We start from the raw sequence: 17,712 nt of genomic DNA on the forward strand, positions 1-17,712 counted from the left end.
GGTGCAGGTGGTATTGGCAGGAGGACTGGCTTAGGAACTGGCAGTCCAAACAGCAGTGTGGGGAAGCACTGCAGTCCCCAGGCAGGGGTTAGGGGTTGCTCACTCAGCAATAAGTCTATGTGTCACACCAAATCCTAAATATACCACTACAAAGCTAGTTAGTGCCACTCAGTGTCCATCCTGACACCATCTGGCTGAGGGTTTAGGTGACAGAAGTTTCAGGGGGAATTTTGAAATTGGGGTGGGATTGATGTCTGGAGACAAACCCCAAAATGAGATGAGGATTGAAAAATAATCTTTATTGCTATTGAGAGAGGGATTCTTCAGCTTCTCTTCTCTCCCACCACTACCTTAGCTCCCAATGAATCCATCTGGGGGCACAGATGTAGCCACAGGTCAGTTACTGGATTGGTTACAGACCCCTGGTGGGAGGAGGGATAAAAGAGGATGGAAAGGAAGGAAATCCAGGAAAAGAAGCAAGGTTGCTAATAATGGGTGGGAGAGAATGCATTCCCTCATTCCTCCCTTGTCAAAAGGGTCTCTGAGCCCTATTTTCCTTCCCGTGTCTGATTCTCTGCCCCCTTCATCCACTGCAAACCCAGAAACCTCTCTTGAGTAACCCACAGCCCATCCTGGCTCCCTCTGGGGCTGTCACAACCTATGACACAAATGGAAGTGTGAACACAGCCAATCTGATGTCAGCCTTTGGTTTTGCCCTCTGGTGACATCACTTGAGTCCCTTTCATCCAACACCCCATAGAAGACTTGGTGAGTCCTAGTTCTCTTCTATGGGACTTTCCCCCCTCACCTCGTTTCCTGGGAGTCAGTAAGAAGGCCTTGAAATCCAGGCAGGAGGTCAGGGACTGGAATTCCTCCACGCACTTTTCAGGAGGGTGTGGTGAGCGGTCTGGAAGAGCACAGTAGGGCCAGGCCCATCAAAACCTCTACTTAGCTCCCCACCCTGGTGAGGACCTCCTGGAAGCACCCAGCCCTCCCTGGGATGATGTTACAGGGCCTAGAGTAAGGGGTTTTCCTGCCCCTCCTGTGTTTCCTTCCAATCCATCCTGCCTTTTGCCTCACTAACTGTAGAGAAGGAAGCGCTGGTAACCCTGGCCCATCTCCTTCAGCATGATTCCACCTGGGCATGAACTGGAGAAGAGCTTGGTCTTCATGTCAGGGCGGCCTGTCAGGATGCGTCGGAGGGGAAGAGTGAAGACAGAGATGCAAGCTCAAGCAATCCAGGGGATTTGGGGAGAGGGAGGGCTGGAGAGAACCAACCTTCAGTTCTGAGATCTGTGCTCTCCTTGGTCAGGTGGTAGATCCATTCCCGGGGCACACAGGACCCATTTTTCCTGAAGAGGTGGTGATGGCAAGGAAGAAAGATTGTGACACCTCAGTCACACAGTACCAGCCTTTATTCCCTCTTATTCCTTCTTGAAGCCCGGGTTACCTTGGGTTTCAAGCTGCCAAGGGATGGTTAGGCCCCTCTCTCCCCAAAGGGAAACTAATAGAGCCTATGAACTCAGGTGGGTTGAGAACAGTGGACATGCAAAAGAACCCAGCTCTTTATGGGTAGGTGCTCACACCTTGGGCTGAGACTGTACCTACTGGTGCCTCTGCCCCCTCACCACTCACGTGCGAATGGTAGCATGAAGCTGGAGCTGTGTCGGGGCAGAGCCCACAGCCATGTTGAAGACAATGTTGTCCACAGAGTCAAAAGTTGCCAACTCCTCTTTGGTGTGAGCTGCCCCTGCAATAAAGTACCACTGGCCCAGGTGGGGCTCTGGGAACTGGAGAGACAAGGAGAAACAAGAGGGTTGGTCCCATTGCAGGATCCATCCAACATCTTTGTCAGAACAGCAAGACTTAGGGGTGGAGGTATTGGCTGCCTTTTTCCAGCTGGGGCTTGGATCCATGACAGGGAGTCATTAAATGACTTTTCCTTTTTGCCTATGCTCAGTAACCTGCGTAACCCTCCGCCCCCAATTCTACCATGTCTCCACATTGATGGCCATAGTACTTACATTTTTTACTTGTCCTTGCTTTCATCTTCACAGTACTCACACTCTCTTCCTTTCCCANTAGGGGTGGAGGTATTGGCTGCCTTTTTCCAGCTGGGGCTTGGATCCATGACAGGGAGTCATTAAATGACTTTTCCTTTTTGCCTATGCTCAGTAACCTGAGTAACCCTCCGCCCCCAATTCTACCATGTCTCCACATTGATGGCCATAGTACTTACATTTTTTACTTGTCCTTGCTTTCATCTTCACAGTACTCACACTCTCTTCCTTTCCCAATGTGGCTTCTAGTCATTCTAGGCCACCCACTCAAGTCCCTCAGAACCCCCACTAGAACCTTCTCCCATTCTCAGTCCATACCTCTTTCCCATCCACTCCCTGAGTTGTCAGTTGACTGTGCTCAGGGCACTGGTAGACAGAGTTAAGGAGAATGCCATAGAGATAAAGCAGAGCTGCCCAAATTTGGTGGAACATCATGCAACAGGGAGCTGGTGTTCTTTGTGGAGTGGCTGGTGCCTTAACTGTTATCCCCTGCTGGCTGCTGAGTCCACTCTGCTTCCAGCCCCCTTGCCTTGATCCTTGACCCTTTCACCTGCTAATGAGTAACTTCCACCTTGTTTTCCAAACATGGATTACTTACAATATTTGACCCTCTCTCCCCCTCTTCTAGATGCAGCCATTCCACAATACACCCTGGCCTCTGGTCCAGGGTCTCTTGGGAATTATCAGGAAAGCTGAGCCCTCCACGTAGAGCCTGTGGTGTTAATCTGAGCTCTCTACATCTGCTGTGTTGTGCAGCATTGAAGAGAAGTGGATTGATTCATTCACTTACTTAGCAAATGGTTTTGACTCCCAGCTGTTTGCCAGGAACTGGCTAAGACTTGGGACATAAAAATGATTAAGATACAGTCCCTGACCTTGAAGAAGGCAGTCTAAGGAAAACTAGCTGTGTAAACAAATCATTGCATACAGCTTAAGTGCATTAGGACAGTATGAACCAAATGCTGGGACATGGCTGATAGGTGGCTTTTTCCCCAGTTTAGAACTGGGGAAACAATATGTACATCAGGAAGAAAAGCTCACTGACACACAGTCCGTTCACTCAATGTTTATTACTAGGAGTAAGAGACTATTAAAGAGGATCAACTTTGGTGTCTGTCAGTGGGTTCAAACCCTAACTCTACTAATTGGACAATCTATGTCTATTTTTTCACCTATGAGTAAATCATAATCTCATAGGATTAAAAGATAATGCATATAAAGCTCTTTGCAAAGGCCTACACGTCAGGTCTGAAGTAAACATTTGCTAAAATTAATGTTTGTAAAGCACTTATAGTTTCAAGTGGCCAATACTTTCTCAAATAATAGGAGGTAAGGAAAAAATTGTCAAGAGACAGTCATTGGATAGTGCCAAGTGTGTGGAGCAGTTAATGCAGTGAAGGTTGGGGCTCCCTTTTAATTATTTGTAATTCAGTCTGCCAAAAAGTTTTTTGTCCTGAGGTGAGATTTAGGATTTAAGGTAAATGAGGTTTCATTATACTGTTTCATTCTAGGGTGATGTCTTGACACTTTTTACAATAAAAACAGAAACAAAAAATGTACTGGGGCAGTAAGGTAGAAGCGCTTGACGAGTCTAGTAGGCCTGTATTTGTTAATTTGCTAGACTTACTCATAAAAGTGGACTTAACTACCTCAGATGTTGAAATGCTTTTAAACGTGACAGTACGTACAGCCTTTAGAAAACTGGCTGGCACAAACTAACTGCTCACGAAATAAGTGAAAGAGTCCTGGGACCCGGGTATAAATAAAGAATCCCCAAAAGGCTGGGCACCAGAGCAGTGACGGGTCTGGGTAAAGGAGTAACAGCGCTGCGGGGCCGAGGGTGGGGGTGAAAGAGGGCAATGAGGCAGTAACCCCAGGACCCCAGTGTGCATAAGTCCTTTGGCGGTCGCTTCAATTTCCGACAGTCGGCGTCTAGTGTTTCGGTCAGGTCAGACTTCATTTGCTCCCAATTCCCAAACTCGGAGGCAAACTTTTTTGTGTGTGACAAAAGTCCTGATAGGTGATAAAACAGCCCGTGTCGATTCCGCCGTGCGATGCGTTGTGAAGAACATGGCGCCCACACTACGCAAAACCACCCCCGGACAAAACCGAGAGTAGGCCCAACCACGCGACTGCACGCAAGACAGCTCGCGAACCAGCCCCAACCGTAGCAAAGGGTGACTTCCGGAGGAGCCGAAGGACTGGAGCACCGAGGGGGACAGAGGAAGATGGCATTTTAGGTGGCCAGGACTGTACCCCCTCAAAGTCTCTGCCGGCCAAGACTTAAATGCAGATTAACGAGGCGCAATCCCGTCCCCAAACTCCAAGATCCATAACAACCGGCCAAAGCCTCCTGAGGCAGTCAGTCTCACCTGGTAATTTTTTTCAGGCATTTATAATGGCCACCTTAACCTCTTATTGTACGAGCTCGCGCACAGGGGAAATAAATCCCGCCAGGGAGGGCGGAGCGGTAAGTGTGTACGCATGCGTAATGCGACGCACGCAGACGCAGTACGGTCCCCCGGGCGACGGCAGCAGTGGCGGCTCTTCAGGGTGCTCGGCTCCCTCCCATCTAGGCCGGCCCCGGCCCGTCTCGCCCTCCAGAACTCACTGTTTGGGGCCGCGGACTTTTTTGTCGTGCCCCACAAAAGTGAAGCTTGGGAACCTGGGGGGGAGCCGGAAGTTCCGCCTCGCGATCTCCAAGTACTGTCGGGGAAACGGAAGTGGACGTCGGTGGCAAGTTGGAGGTGACCGGAAGTGATGGCACCGTGGGGAAGTCGTGGGTGGAGCTGCAGGGTGCTAGTGTGTGTATTGGGTGTGTGTTGATTGCGACGCTCTGCTGGAGCCCCGGAAGAAGGCAGAAAAGGGGGGCAGTCAGCTAGCCGGTCTGGCCCCCCCGTGAGTGTCCGTCAGTTTGGGTCTGTGGGGACTTGGGCTCAGTGGCTGTGGTGTGGCGCGCGTGCGCGAAACCATTTTCTCCCCATAATGTAGTGCGCCCCACCCCACCTCCCGCCCCAACCCCCCGCTTCCAGTGTCCTAGGGTTTCTGGGGCCTTTCTGTCGCGACCGGTGGTGACACTGGAATTGTGCTTCCTTCCCTGCTTCCCAGCCCGACTGGCTCTCTCTTGTGACTGGCATCTTGGAGCCCCTCCCACCTCCTGTCGCCCAACTTCCTTTGCCTTCGGTCTCCTGCCCTTCGCAGGAGGTTTATTTCCATGTGCCCCGGAATCAGAAGAGGGATGGGGGTGGGAGTGTGCTTGTGCTTGTGTGGGAGAAACTCTTTAAGGTATTGGGGTGGAGACTCGGGCCCGGGAGGCTTCTGGGTATATCAAATCAGTTTTGGGCGACAGTGGGCCTTTCTCCATTTTTCCTTAGAAAGCTGTTGGCCATGGAGCCCAATAATAGTACCAGTACCGCAGTGGAGGAGCCTGACAGCCTGGAGGTGCTGGTGAAGACCCTGGACTCTCAGACTCGGACCTTTATTGTGGGGGCCCAGGTGAGACCCCAGCACTTCTGGAAGGCACCCATGAATTCTTTTTCTTGTGTGCCTTTCAGCCTGGGAGAAGGTTCTCTTGTCCTCAGTTTTTTTTCATTGATTCCTTTGTTCATACTCTAGGCAGAACATTTCCTGATACTGTTGAGCGGTAAGGTATTGCTTCTATTGAAGTAGATTTTGTTCTGCCTTACTTCACCTCAGCAGAACTCAGTGCAGAGGGAAATATGGAGGAAGGAGGGAATCTTTATGCTAACCTGATTGCATAAGTGAACCCCAGCTCACAGAGGTAGGCATGGTTCCTGCCTTTGGGAAGGGAAAACAGAACACACGGACCCCAAACACAAGCATGACTTAAAGACAAAAATTTGTCAGGTCTATACTGTTTTTTTTTTTTTTTAAGATTTTATTTGTGAGGGAAATAAAATTTGTGCGTCCCAGTAGGGGATGCATGAGACCTGGCAGGCAACCCAGGCATGTACCCTGACTGGGAATCAAACCCATGACCCTTTAGTTCTCAGGCCTGCACTCAATCCACTGAGCTATACCAGCCAGGGCTATACTGTGTTTTTATTTTTTATTTTATTTATTTTTTTAAAATATTTTATTTATTTATCTTTAGAGGGGAAGGGAAGGGGAGAGGGAGAGAAATATCAATGTATGGTTGCCTCTGGTGTGTCCCCTGCCGGGAACTGCCCTGCAACCCAGGCATGTGCCCTGACTGGGAATCGAACCGCGATACTCTGGTTCGCAGGCCCGCACTCAATCCACTGAGCTACACCAGCCAGGGCTTTATACTGTGTTTTTAAAGGTGAGAAATCAGCTGGTAATGTAGGTAGAGGCTTAATAGACCATTGAGTTGAGTAGTTAATTTTTGTGGCACACTATGAATCTTTTGAGTTTGAAAGTATGGGCACAGCTACGTTATTACTATTCTAATACTGGGAGACCAGATTGTGAGGGGTTGGCCCATGGTTTTTAAAGTGTGACATTAGATATATTTCAGGAAAACACATAGGCTTTTGCAATTAGAGTGTGTAAACAGCCTGAATCTTCCCAAGAGTCAGTTGTCTAGTTAGGAGAAATATTTTTCTCTCTTGTGTTTTTTCTTCTTTGTTTAGTCTTCTTTCTTTAACCTGACTGGCCACCCCATCTTTCTTGTCATTGCTTTTATCTTTGGGGCTAGAGTTGTATCATTCTGTGTTTGGAGAGCAGTCACTGATATCTTTAGATACACATTCCCATGGGAGCTAGGCAGAGGAGTGAAGGGACTATCAGTTGGCTTTTCTGTTTTTCAACAGTGTAATTTTTTCCTAGGTCTAGAACTGAACTTCATTATGTTTATCGTATTTTGACAAGAGTTGTCTTAGTTTGGGGCTTTGCACAGTAATTACTTCACAGTCAAGACAAGTGATTTTATGATGGGATGGTTTTTACTCCTCATCTCCATGAGTCGGTTGTCCCTCTTTTGTCCTTCCTCGTTCCTATATTCACTGATACCTGTTTGTGTCTCTTTTTTACAGATGAATGTAAAGGAATTTAAGGAGCACATTGCTGCCTCTGTCAGCATCCCCTCTGAGAAACAACGGCTTATTTACCAGGGACGGGTTCTGCAGGATGATAAGAAGCTCCAGGAATACAGTAAGGGGGCGGGGGGGCTGTTCAGAGTTTGAGGCAGCTGTCCAGAAGGATGAGCTAAAATTACGGGTTTACCTGATCACAAAATGTTTTGGTGTGTATCTTTTTTTATTTTTGCAGATGTTGGGGGAAAGGTTATTCACCTGGTGGAACGTGCTCCTCCTCAGACTCAGCTCCCTTTGGGGGCATCTTCTGGGACAGGGTCTGCCTCAGCCGCCCATGGTGGAGGACCCACACTTGGTACTCGGGGGCCTGGGGCCTCTGTTCATGACCGGAATGCCAACAGCTATGTCATGGTTGGAACCTTCAACCTTCCTGTAAGCTGGTGTTTCACATGGGATGGTTTTCGTGGGGAAGTAAAATTTTGGTTGTGGTAGCTGCTGAGAGAGCTCAGTGTTTAGATTGGATTTGGAAGGCCCTGTGGCTTACTAATAGTCTCAGTCTTGAGGAGAAAAGGAGTAGGTCTCCAGAGAATGAGTTGGAAATGTGGGGGCCTTAGTATTTGGCTTCTCCCAGAGCAACTTCCCTTACCCTTTCCCCAGAGTGACGGCTCTGCTGTGGATGTTCACATCAACATGGAACAGGCCCCAATTCAGGTATCACGGAGCCTGGGAAGGTCAGGGAAGGGGATCTGGGAGAAGGAGAAAGAGTTGGAGTCCGTGAGGTGGGATTGGACATAGCTGAGGAGATGCTGGGATCTGGTTCAGTAGGCTCTGCAGCTTGTGCCTTCATCTCAGACCTGCCCTGATATTCCCTCTCTTATTTTAGAGTGAACCCCGAGTACGGCTGGTGATGGCTCAGCACATGATCAGGGATATACAGACCTTACTATCCCGGATGGAGGTAAGTAGTCTTTCTCTGTTTTTCCATCCTTCCTACCCATTGTCTCGGCCTAGCAGGGAAGGCATGACTGGCCACATTCACTGGATGTTTCCTTCCTAATCTGGTTTCTTCTCTGCAGTCTTCATTCTTTGAGCAGAAAAAGTACCTATAGTATCTATGTGAGGCTGTCCTGTCTCGGCTAATCCTCTTGGTGTCCAGTATCTGGGAAATTTGTTTCAGATTTGTCAGATAACTCTCATGGCTTCTCTTTTCTTTTTTAAGATTTTATTTTAAAATCTTATTTTTAGAGAGAGGGTAAGGAAGGGAGAGAAACATGGATGTGTGAGAGAGAGAAGGAGAGATACTGATTTGATGCCTCTTGTACACGCCCCAACTAGGGACTGGTGTGTATCTAGATACTGGTGTGTATCTCAACCCAAGCACGTGCCCTGACTGGAATCAAATCAGTGACGCTTCGCTTTGTGGGATGATGCCTGGCCAACTGAGCCGCACCAGTCAGGGCTTGTGGCATCTCGTTTCAATTAAAGAAGGCTTTCATTCGTTTTTTTTTTTTCTTTAAATTGATTTGAGAGAGAGAGAAACATCGATTTGTTGTTGCATTTGTCTATGGATTCATTGGTTGATTCTTGTATGTGCCCTGATCCTGGATTGAACCCACAGCCTTAGTGTATTGGGACGATACTTGAGCCGCCTGAGCTTACCTGGTCAGGGCTTGATGCTTGTTTAAGTTTCTTAATTGTATCCAGGCTGGTGTGGCTCAGTGGATTGAGTGTGGCCTGCAAACCAAAGGGTCACTGGTTGGTTTGATTCCCAGTCAGAGCATAGGCTTGGGTTGCAGTCCATGTCCCCAGTAGGGAGTATGTGGGAGGCAACCACACATTGATGTTTCTCTCCTCTGTCTCCTTCCCCTCACCTCTCTAAAAATAAATAAGTAAAATCTTTCAAAAAAACTTTTCTTACTTATGATACTTGGTATTGGTATGTCTTGGTTTTATTAGTTTGTGCTGTGTCTATGACCTATGGTCTTTCCTTCTTTTGTGGAGGTTAGGAAGCCACAGTCTTCATTTTTCGTTAATAATTCATTTACAAGAGTTTTCAGATATTTGTTATGCACCTAATTTGCATAAGTTTTTTATTGTTTGCTAGGGAGTCAAAGATACAGATGCAAAGGCTTTCCTTCAGGGAGCCTAGTTAGAGCACCTTGTCCACTCATTCTCCTTTGACCTGATTAGTCCTCTGCAGCAGTCTCATCCTGCCTTTGGTACCCTGACTCTCCCCTACCTTCAGTGTCGAGGTGGGTCTCAAGCACAGCACAATCAGCCACCTGCACAGACACCAACTGTGACCCCAGAGCCAGTAGCCTTGAGCTCTCAGACGTCAGAACCAGTCGAAAACGTAGTGTCTTCTCGGGAGCCCATGGAGGCGGAAGAAGTGGAGGAGCGAGCCTCAGCCCAGAGCCCGGAGGTCACCCCTTCTGGCCCAGCCCCAGTGGGCCCAACACCTGCCCCAGAGACAAATGCTCCCAAGTGAGAGACAGAGGGCACCTTCGGGAGGGAGTTTGGGATCCCAAGTGAAGAATGAGGACGAGGAGAGGTGTGATGGGGAAGGAGGGATTGCTTGGAGGTCTTAGGCAGAGGGTTAGTGTTGGGAGCATGGAGGGACCCTGGAGTAGGTAAAGGAGGTTGACATTAGGACCAGCAGCTGAGCTGTACTGTTCTCTTTGAGGCAAGGAAAACCAAATGGTGCTTCCTTATCAAGATTCTTGCCCCTGAGTTTACAGAGGCCCCCTCTCTTTTATTAGAGTTAATAATAACTCTAATAAAAGTTTCTCACCATTGTAGGTACAGGGTTTTGACGGTAGAGAGGGTGGAAGCAGTTTATCTTTCTTGCCCCATCTTCCCATGGGTGGGGGATAAAGAACAGGCTCTGCTAAATCCAGGAACGGATTGGACTACGGTTCTGGGAGGCCAGGGAGAGATGGCAGATGTCTCCAGCACCTGTGAGGTGGGGAAGCTGAGGAAAGCCTTGGCTCACTGTCTCTTGGGTTTTCCCACAGCCATCCTTCCCCTGCGGAGTATGTCGAGGTGCTCCAGGAGCTCCAGCGGCTTGAAAGCCGCCTTCACCCCTTCCTGCAGCGCTACTATGAGGTTCTGGGTGCCGCTGCCAGCACAGACTACAACAACAACGTGAGCCTGCCCACCCCCTTACCCCACCCAGATCTCCCCAGGTGGAACAGGTTGACATACACATCACCCTCTCCCCCACCCAAAAAAGATTGTCTGCAAGGTGATGATCTCTCCCTAGAGTTGTAAGTGATCTTTTCCTCCTTTTTATGCCAGGTGATAATCTGCAATATTCACTGTATTTCTGCAGTGAATAATCTGCAATATTCAATATTTACGCCTTAGTCTCCCGAGTTATTTAGCAAGTTTGTAAAGTAAGAGAGATTAGTTGATGATTTTTTATTGATTCACTGTAGGGTCTATTTTAATGAGAAATTCTTTCTGTATGTACAATAGGATTTTGTAGAGATTTGGTCTGTGCAGGAGCTTCCAAGCCTATACTTAAAGGGTTAGAGGATGTGATATTTTCAGAAGGTGGTATTGCTTTGGTTAATGAGATGGATTCCAAACTGATATTTTCTGCCTTTTTGTGTTTTTCTTTTTCTCTCTTGACTTTTTGTGTTTGGCCTGGGGCTACAGCAAGAGGGTCGAGAAGAGGACCAGCGCTTGATCAACCTGGTGGGGGAGAGCCTGCGGCTGCTAGGCAACACCTTTGTGGCACTGTCTGATCTGCGCTGCAATCTGGCCTGTGCGCCCCCACGACACCTGCATGTGGTCCGACCTATGTCTCACTACACCACCCCCATGGTGCTTCAGCAAGCAGCCATCCCCATCCAGGTGGGTTGGGGCAACCCTGGTCTGTGGGAGAATGGAGGAGGGCTGTTGTTGGGATGACCTTGGGTGGCTGTTGCACTTGAAGGAGGTTAAATCAGGAGGAGGCTTTGGAAACAGGTAATGATGAAGGATGGGGGAGACTTTAGAGGCAGGTTGTGGGGTAGTACTTTGGATTAGGTTCTTGTGTTTTTCTTTTTTCTGCCCTACCCATCTTGTCTTCTCCAGATCAACGTGGGGACCACTGTAACCATGACTGGGAATGGGACTCGACCCCCGCCGACTCATGGCGCAGAGTCATCTCCCACTGGTTCTGGACAGGCCTCATCCTTGGCACCCTCTTCTGCTACTGTTGACTCAACTGAGGGGGTACCTCCCCCAGGGCCAGCGCCCCTACCAACCACCAGCCACCCGAGGGTCATCCGGATTTCCCACCAGAGCGTGGAACCAGTGGTCATGATGCACATGAACATTCAAGGTGAGTTAGGGTCAGTAGAGAAGAGCAGCACAGTGACGGGAGAGGTTGATGCTGGGGTGTGAGGGTGGGAAGGGGGAGGGCCTCTGGTGGTATCAGAGGGACCAGAGCAGGAGCTTTAGTTTTGTGTATACGTATGTATGTGGCTGGGGCAGCAGAACTGCTTGTTTTGCTTGTTCTTGGAGTTTGTTTACATAACGGAGGAAGCACCTCCTCCCTGTCTAGATGGAGAGAAAGGAAACAGGCATTCTGGGTGGGGAATGGGGGCCTGAAGGACATTGATCTCAGGAGGATATAGTCAGGCCTCAGCTGCACCCATCTCAGAGCCACTCTCTCTGTCTCCCTTCCCAGATTCTGGCGCACAGTCTGGTGGAGTTCCGAGTGCTCCCACTGGCCCCCTAGGACCCCCTGGTCATGGCCAGACCCTGGGTAAGAGTGAGGGTGTCAGATTAGGTTGAACTGTAGGTAGAGAAGGGGTAGGGCCAATTGGGTGGGTTGAAAGGGTCCAGGTTCAAGGTTACATCAGACCCGCCCCCCAGGCTCCACCCTCATCCAGCTGCCCTCCCTGTCCCCTGAGTTCATGCACGCCGTCGCCCACCAGATCACTCATCAGGCCATGGTGGCAGCTGTTGCCTCCGCGGCCGCAGGTAATGACCTGGAAAGGGAGGCCTGGGAGGGGGGCCACGGTCCATGGTGGCGGGTGCTGTCGGCTGGTGTGCATGGACCAGCCCTCAGCCCTCTTTGGTCTCTCCCTTGTGCCATGCACAGGACAGCAGATGCCAGGTTTCCAGGCAGCTCCGACCCGGGTGGTGATTGCCCGGCCCACCCCTCCACAGGCTCGGCCTTCCCATCCTGGGGGGCCCCCAGTCTTGGGGACTCTGGTGAGTAAGGGTGGGAGAGTTTCGGTGGAGAGGTGTTTGGGGGGGGGGGAGTCCTGTGGTGGAGCATAAAAAGGACAGGGCTGAAAGCCTCCCACTCTCAGCAGGGTGCTGGCCTGGGTACCAATACATCTTTGGCCCAGATGGTGAGCGGCCTTGTCGGGCAGCTTCTTATGCAGCCTGTCCTTGTGGGTGAGTTCTTGTTTTTCCCTGCCTCAAACTTAAAAGATTTCCATGGCTCCGAAGGCTTACCATCCCTCCTTGACGTCCTCATGGGTGTTTCCCAGTTCTCATTCAGTCCCTTTGTTCTGGCCTTCCTGCTCAAAGACTGGAATGGGGATTTCAACTTGCTGCTTTTGGTCCCTATAGCTCAGGGGACCCCAGGAATGGCTCCACCTCCAGCTCCTGCCACTGCATCAGCCAGTGCTGGCACCACCAACACAGCTACCACAGCTGGCCCTGCTCCCGGGGGGCCCACCCAGCCTCCTCCCCCTCAACCCTCCACCTCTGATCTGCAGTTCTCTCAGCTCCTGGGGAACTTGCTGGGGCCTGCAGGGCCAGGCAATGGAGGGCCTGGTGTGGCTTCTCCCACCATCACTGTGGCGATGCCTGGGGTCCCTGCATTTCTTCAGGGCATGACTGACTTTTTGCAGGTGAGTGGGTGGTTTACTCTTTGCCCTTCCTGTCTTTGTCCAGCAAGGTACTGTTGCCTTGTTGCCATTATTCTGTCTTGGCTGTAGTGCCTTGTGACATGTCAGTAAGAAGGAACCATGGAAATCCATTGACTCTAAAGTCAATGGATTTTGGAGATGAGGAAAATGGGGCTTAGGGAGCATTTGTGTCACTGCTTTCTGATCTAACTCATTAAGAGGGAGAAAGGTGGCTGTTTGGCTTAACTCTGCCATTCAGTAACTTGTCATGCACATTCTGCTGTAAGGAGTCTAGACAGAATAGAGCTCCTCATTTTCTGTACTTTTTTTTCCTGTTTGCCAGGCAACACAGACAGCCCCTCCACCTCCTCCACCCCCTCCACCTCCACCTCTCGCCTCAGAACAACAGACCACACCCCCGCCAGGGTCCCCTTCTGGTGGCACAGGGAGTCCTGGAGGCCTGGGTCCTGAAAGCCTGTCACCGGAGTTTTTTACCTCAGTGGTGCAGGGTGTGCTGAGCTCTCTGCTGGGCTCCCTGGGGGCTCGGGCTGGCAGCAGTGAGAGCATCGCCGCTTTCATACAGCGCCTCAGCGGGTCCAGCAACATCTTTGAGCCTGGGGCTGACGGCGCTCTTGGTGAGCAGTGGGGGTGCCTTGGCTTTCTCCAGGACAGGGCAGCCAGGGAAAGGTAGATGACCTATGTTGAGGGGTATTGCCAAGGTGGGTTGAGGGTGATGGGCTAGGGGTGGGTGGGCCAGCGAGGTAGTAAAGACCACTTCTACGTTCTGCCCCATCCACAGGATTCTTTGGGGCTCTGCTCTCACTCCTGTGCCAGAACTTTTCTATGGTGGATGTGGTGATGCTTCTCCATGGGCATTTCCAGCCACTGCAGCGGCTCCAGCCCCAGCTGCGATCCTTCTTCCATCAGCACTACCTGGGTGGCCAGGAACCCACACCTGGTAACATCCGGGTAAATGAAGAGCTGGACTCCAGAGCTCTTCTCGTCTTCACTTTTAATTTCTTATTCCTGACTGTTACCTAGACCTATGATTGTCCCTGGACTTATTGGGGGTGGAGGGGGAAGTGCCTTGAGGGATAGGGTTTGAATCTGGGCTAGGGTTTGAATCTAAATTTGTGCTGTTCCTCTTCTCCCTCTGTAGATGGCAACCCACACATTGATCACTGGGCTAGAAGAATATGTTCGGGAGAGTTTTGTGAGTAACACTTTTCCATTCCATCCTCTCCTGGGTCTGGTAGGGGAGCTTCTGTTCCTACTGCCTCCCAGTGTCTTGGGGAGTTCCTTGACTCCCAGTGTCTTGGGGTTCCTGATTTTTGGGTCTCTGTATGTTTTGTTTCTCAGTCTTTGGTGCAGGTTCAGCCAGGTGTAGACATCATCCGGACAAACCTGGAATTTCTCCAAGAGCAGTTTAATAGCATTGCTGCTCATGTTCTGCACTGCACAGGTCAGGGCCAGCTGGGTCGGGGTGAGTGGGGCATGTTGGGCATGCAGGGCTGCAGGATGCCACCACTCCTTCCTTGTCTTGCCCACAGACAGTGGATTTGGGGCCCGTTTGCTGGAGTTGTGTAACCAGGGCCTGTTTGAATGCCTTGCTCTGAACCTGCACTGCTTGGGGGGCCAGCAGATGGAGCTAGCTGCTGTCATCAATGGCCGGATTGTAAGCACCACCCAGCCCCAGATCTCCAGGCTTTTGTTTCCTCAGGTTTCCATTCTTTGCTATCCTGCAGTTTCCCCCCCCAAAACTTCTTTACCCTTTGATACCTTTTGAAAGCTAGTTGAAGGTGCTGTGTTTGAGTCTGCTCTCTGCCCCTCAGCGTCGCATGTCTCGTGGGGTAAACCCCTCCTTGGTGAGCTGGCTGACCACTATGATGGGACTGAGGCTTCAGGTGGTCCTGGAGCACATGCCTGTAGGCCCCGACGCCATCCTCAGATATGTTCGCAGGGTTGGCGACCCCCCACAGGTAAAGGACCTTGATGATGGGCTGTGGGATCAGGGGTCTTGAGGGAACTGGAGTGATTTGAAAGGGATTTTGTGTTCTTTTCTTTCCAACTTCACAGCCACTTTCTGAGGAGCCAATGGAAGTTCAGGGATCAGAGAGAACGTCTCCTGAGCCTCAGGTACCAGGGAGAGAGGTTGAGGGGCCAGATAAGTTGGAGTGGAAGGGTAGGGGTGGAGGGTTCTAGTGGCAGAGAATTCTGAATCTGCCTGCTGTCTGACTCCCAGCGGGAGAATGCTTCCCCAGCACCTGGAACAACGGCAGAAGAGGCTATGTCACGACGTCCACCTCCTGCCCCTGAGGGGGGCTCCCGAGATGAACAGGATGGAGCTTCCGCTGAGACAGAACCTTGGGCAGCTGCAGTTCCCCCAGTAAGTGTTAGGTGACTAGTGGGCTAAGGCAACTGCAAGTTGTGGCAATTACTTTCTAATAACTTTTTCCCCAGGAATGGGTCCCTATTATCCAGCAGGACATTCAGAGCCAGAGGAAGGTGAAACCGCAACCTCCCCTCAGCGACGCCTACCTCAGTGGTATGCCTGCCAAGAGACGCAAGGTTGGTTTGCCTCACCTCTGAGGATCCCACTTTATCCAAATTCCCATCATGCTAAGAATCAAACAAATTGAGCTGGATGGAACTTTTTCTAGCTTAGCCCCCTCACTTAATTGATGAAGAAACCTTTCTGAGACTCAGACTTTCTCATGGTTTTCCCATTAGTCTGTTTGCCAGCAGTCCTGTCATCCCTCAGCTGCCTAATCCCCACATGACTGGGGCTGTGTGCTTACAGTGGGCCTCCTCTTGTGGACCAGCTAGTTTTGAATGCCGATGGCCTGACCCGTCCTGCCCCTCTTGTTTTGAAGACCAAGTTCAGCACATTCAAATGCTGGTTTTGGCTAGAGCCAGACAAAATTACGAAGGCATTTTTGCTGTTAAAACCACATGTGGACAAATATTTCCCTTCTTTCCCCTAGTGTGGAGACTGGTTGACTCATTGAAAGGGTGAGCTGGGTGGTGGCACTGGATCTGACTTTGGTCCTCTTTTTCCTCTCAACCCGTCTCCCAGACGATGCAGGGTGAGGGCCCCCAGCTGCTTCTTTCAGAGGCCGTGAGCCGGGCAGCTAAGGCAGCCGGAGCTCGGCCCCTGACAAGCCCTGAGAGCCTGAGCCAGGACCTGGAGGCACCAGAGGTTCAGGAGAGCTACAGGCAGCAGGTGTCCCCACCTTAAAGCAGAATAGGGATGGTCTAGTGGGAGGGGTTGGGCTAGGGACCCTTTTCCCCAGATTCCTTCAGAGATGAATTTGTTAGTCTGGGGTTTATATGTTTTTCCTTAAGTGGCATTTGGGAAAGCTCTTTGATGCCTTATTGGGCTACTGACTGGCTGGTGGGGAGTGTTAGCTCCTGAGGGATGAACCTTGCGTGCTTGCTGGGATCCTAGTGTCTCGGCCAATGCCCTTCCAACCTGCTTGCTCTGTTTCTAGCTCCGGGCTGATATACAGAAGCGACTGCAGGAAGACCCCAACTACAGCCCCCAGCGCTTCCCTAATGCCCACCGGGCCTTTGCTGAGGATCCCTAGCTCCTTGCCCCACTTTCATCAGGGGACCATTTCCTCCCCCCTTCCTTTACAGTATTTAAGAAATAAAAGTCAGATTTTCCTGGCCCTTTTGTCTCTAAATTGCCTTCATTAAGTAGTTTAAGCTCTTTAACTTTCTCTGAATTTGACTTAAAGTTGAACAATGCCTAGCTATACCAGATAATTTTGGACAGTTGCCCATTTGCAATTATTCATGCAGAAGCATTTCCCATGTACATAGGGCCCAAGTTCTGCAACAGAAGGAACCTGTTCCAGGTGCTTGCCAGGACTGGGTCCTCAGACTGTCCAGTAAAAAAAAATTCCCAAGCAGCAGGATCCCTAAGGTATAGTCTCACTGTGACTACCGTGCAGTGGTACCACATGTAGCTCAACCAAGATCAGTGCTAGATCTACCCCGTTCAAGGAGCCCCACTGTTCATGTCATTGAAGTCTGTGACAGCTAAAGAAACCATTTGGTGGCTGGTGGGACTCAAAGCGGTTTGACTGATGGCCTGTGAACCAAAAGATCGCAGGTTTGATTCCCAGTCAGGGCACATGCCTGGGTTGTGGGGCAGGTCCCCTGTTGGGGGTATGCAAGAGGTAACCAATGATCCATGTTTCTCTACCTCTCCCAATAAAGAAAATAAGTGTGTGTGTATATATGGCACCACTTGTGGATGGGATCAAAGCGACAGGGCTACAAACTTTCTCCCTTTTGAGATGCAGTAGCTGTCCCCTGCCCCACTGGGCCCATGAAAAGCAGACATTCAAAGATCAGGTCAGAAGTTTTGGAACTTTGGCTCATGGGCACACGCCATCTGAAGACAGAACATCTTGCTGAAGCAACCATGTAGCTGAACTGGTTGACAAAGATGCCCCACCAAGGCCCCAGACACCTGAAGGAAGCTCTATGGGAACATCCCAGCTATCAGCTGCAGAATGAGGATCAACTTCACTTGTTGGCACAATCAGCACATTTGCCTAGCAGAACCCAGCTCTGACTCCTTGTACCCAAAACTTTAAGATACAATAAAACACTTAAGTTATGGGGCAGTTTGTTAGAAAAGATCACTGGGGTTAAGAAATAGCTCTTACTGAACCCACTCTACAGATTACTTGGCAGTGTTACATGTGATACAAGAGACTGCAAACAACCAACCTACTCCCCAAATCATTTTGGAAATATTTTTTTAAATTC

The 17,712-nt window shown here is 50.3% G+C and overlaps 2 protein-coding genes across 19 annotated transcripts; one reads left to right on the forward strand and one right to left on the reverse strand.

Moving 5' to 3' along the window:
* Positions 1 to 280: 280 nt before the first annotated feature.
* On the reverse strand, positions 281 to 4,518 carry APOM (apolipoprotein M). Of its 2 annotated transcripts, none has more exons than XM_037046788.1 (6): positions 4,433 to 4,518; positions 1,636 to 1,790; positions 1,279 to 1,352; positions 1,085 to 1,183; positions 809 to 907; positions 281 to 422 (listed from the first exon to the last, which is right to left on the reverse strand). In XM_037046788.1, the coding sequence occupies exons 1-6, from the start codon at positions 4,451 to 4,453 to the stop codon at positions 397 to 399; spliced, it is 474 nt and encodes a 157-aa protein (XP_036902683.1). In that variant the 5' UTR covers positions 4,454 to 4,518; the 3' UTR covers positions 281 to 396. The 2 variants fall into 2 exon arrangements, with proteins under 2 accessions (XP_036902683.1, XP_036902682.1); XM_037046787.1 differs by lacking the exon at positions 4,433 to 4,518 and adding an exon at positions 2,379 to 2,625.
* A 3-nt stretch (positions 4,519 to 4,521) lies between these two features.
* Positions 4,522 to 16,601, forward strand: BAG6 (BAG cochaperone 6). Of its 17 annotated transcripts, none has more exons than XM_037046767.1 (26): positions 4,523 to 4,807; positions 5,435 to 5,555; positions 7,076 to 7,193; positions 7,311 to 7,507; positions 7,733 to 7,786; positions 7,959 to 8,033; positions 9,321 to 9,559; positions 10,090 to 10,219; positions 10,736 to 10,933; positions 11,156 to 11,405; positions 11,754 to 11,831; positions 11,942 to 12,049; positions 12,171 to 12,283; positions 12,385 to 12,472; positions 12,650 to 12,933; positions 13,274 to 13,565; positions 13,730 to 13,899; positions 14,090 to 14,143; positions 14,290 to 14,392; positions 14,481 to 14,605; positions 14,763 to 14,909; positions 15,007 to 15,066; positions 15,173 to 15,316; positions 15,391 to 15,498; positions 16,007 to 16,153; positions 16,422 to 16,601. In XM_037046767.1, exons 1-26 carry the CDS (start codon positions 4,545 to 4,547, stop codon positions 16,515 to 16,517), a joined length of 3,762 nt encoding a protein of 1,253 aa, XP_036902662.1. In that variant the 5' UTR covers positions 4,523 to 4,544; the 3' UTR covers positions 16,518 to 16,601. The 17 variants fall into 17 exon arrangements, with proteins under 17 accessions (XP_036902670.1, XP_036902664.1, XP_036902674.1 ...); XM_037046768.1 differs by having other exon boundaries at positions 12,388 to 12,472; XM_037046783.1 differs by lacking the exon at positions 4,523 to 4,807 and adding an exon at positions 4,829 to 4,958.
* Positions 16,602 to 17,712: the final 1,111 nt, after the last annotated feature.

The sequence above is a fragment of the Sturnira hondurensis genome, unplaced genomic scaffold (assembly GCF_014824575.4).
Source record: "Sturnira hondurensis isolate 20B ecotype Veracruz unplaced genomic scaffold, ASM1482457v3 Scaffold0005309, whole genome shotgun sequence".
Classification (NCBI taxonomy): Eukaryota; Metazoa; Chordata; class Mammalia; order Chiroptera; family Phyllostomidae; genus Sturnira; species Sturnira hondurensis.

Bases quoted from the DNA above. Each gene is read 5' to 3' on its own strand.
- BAG6 (XM_037046767.1), top strand. From the start codon at position 4,545: ATGCGTAATGCGACGCACGCAGACGCAGTACGGTCCCCCGGGCGACGG. The intron at 7,194-7,310 runs GTAAGGGGGCGG...TTATTTTTGCAG, and splicing joins TAAGAAGCTCCAGGAATACA to ATGTTGGGGGAAAGGTTATT. The intron at 14,144-14,289 runs GTGAGTAACACT...TTTGTTTCTCAG, and splicing joins AATATGTTCGGGAGAGTTTT to TCTTTGGTGCAGGTTCAGCC.
- APOM (XM_037046787.1), bottom strand. From the start codon at position 2,495: ATGATGTTCCACCAAATTTGGGCAGCTCTGCTTTATCTCTATGGCATT. The intron at 1,353-1,635 runs GTGAGTGGTGAG...CCACCTCTTCAG, and splicing joins CTTCATGCTACCATTCGCAC to GAAAAATGGGTCCTGTGTGC. The intron at 1,184-1,278 runs GTTGGTTCTCTC...GCATCCTGACAG, and splicing joins CACAGATCTCAGAACTGAAG to GCCGCCCTGACATGAAGACC.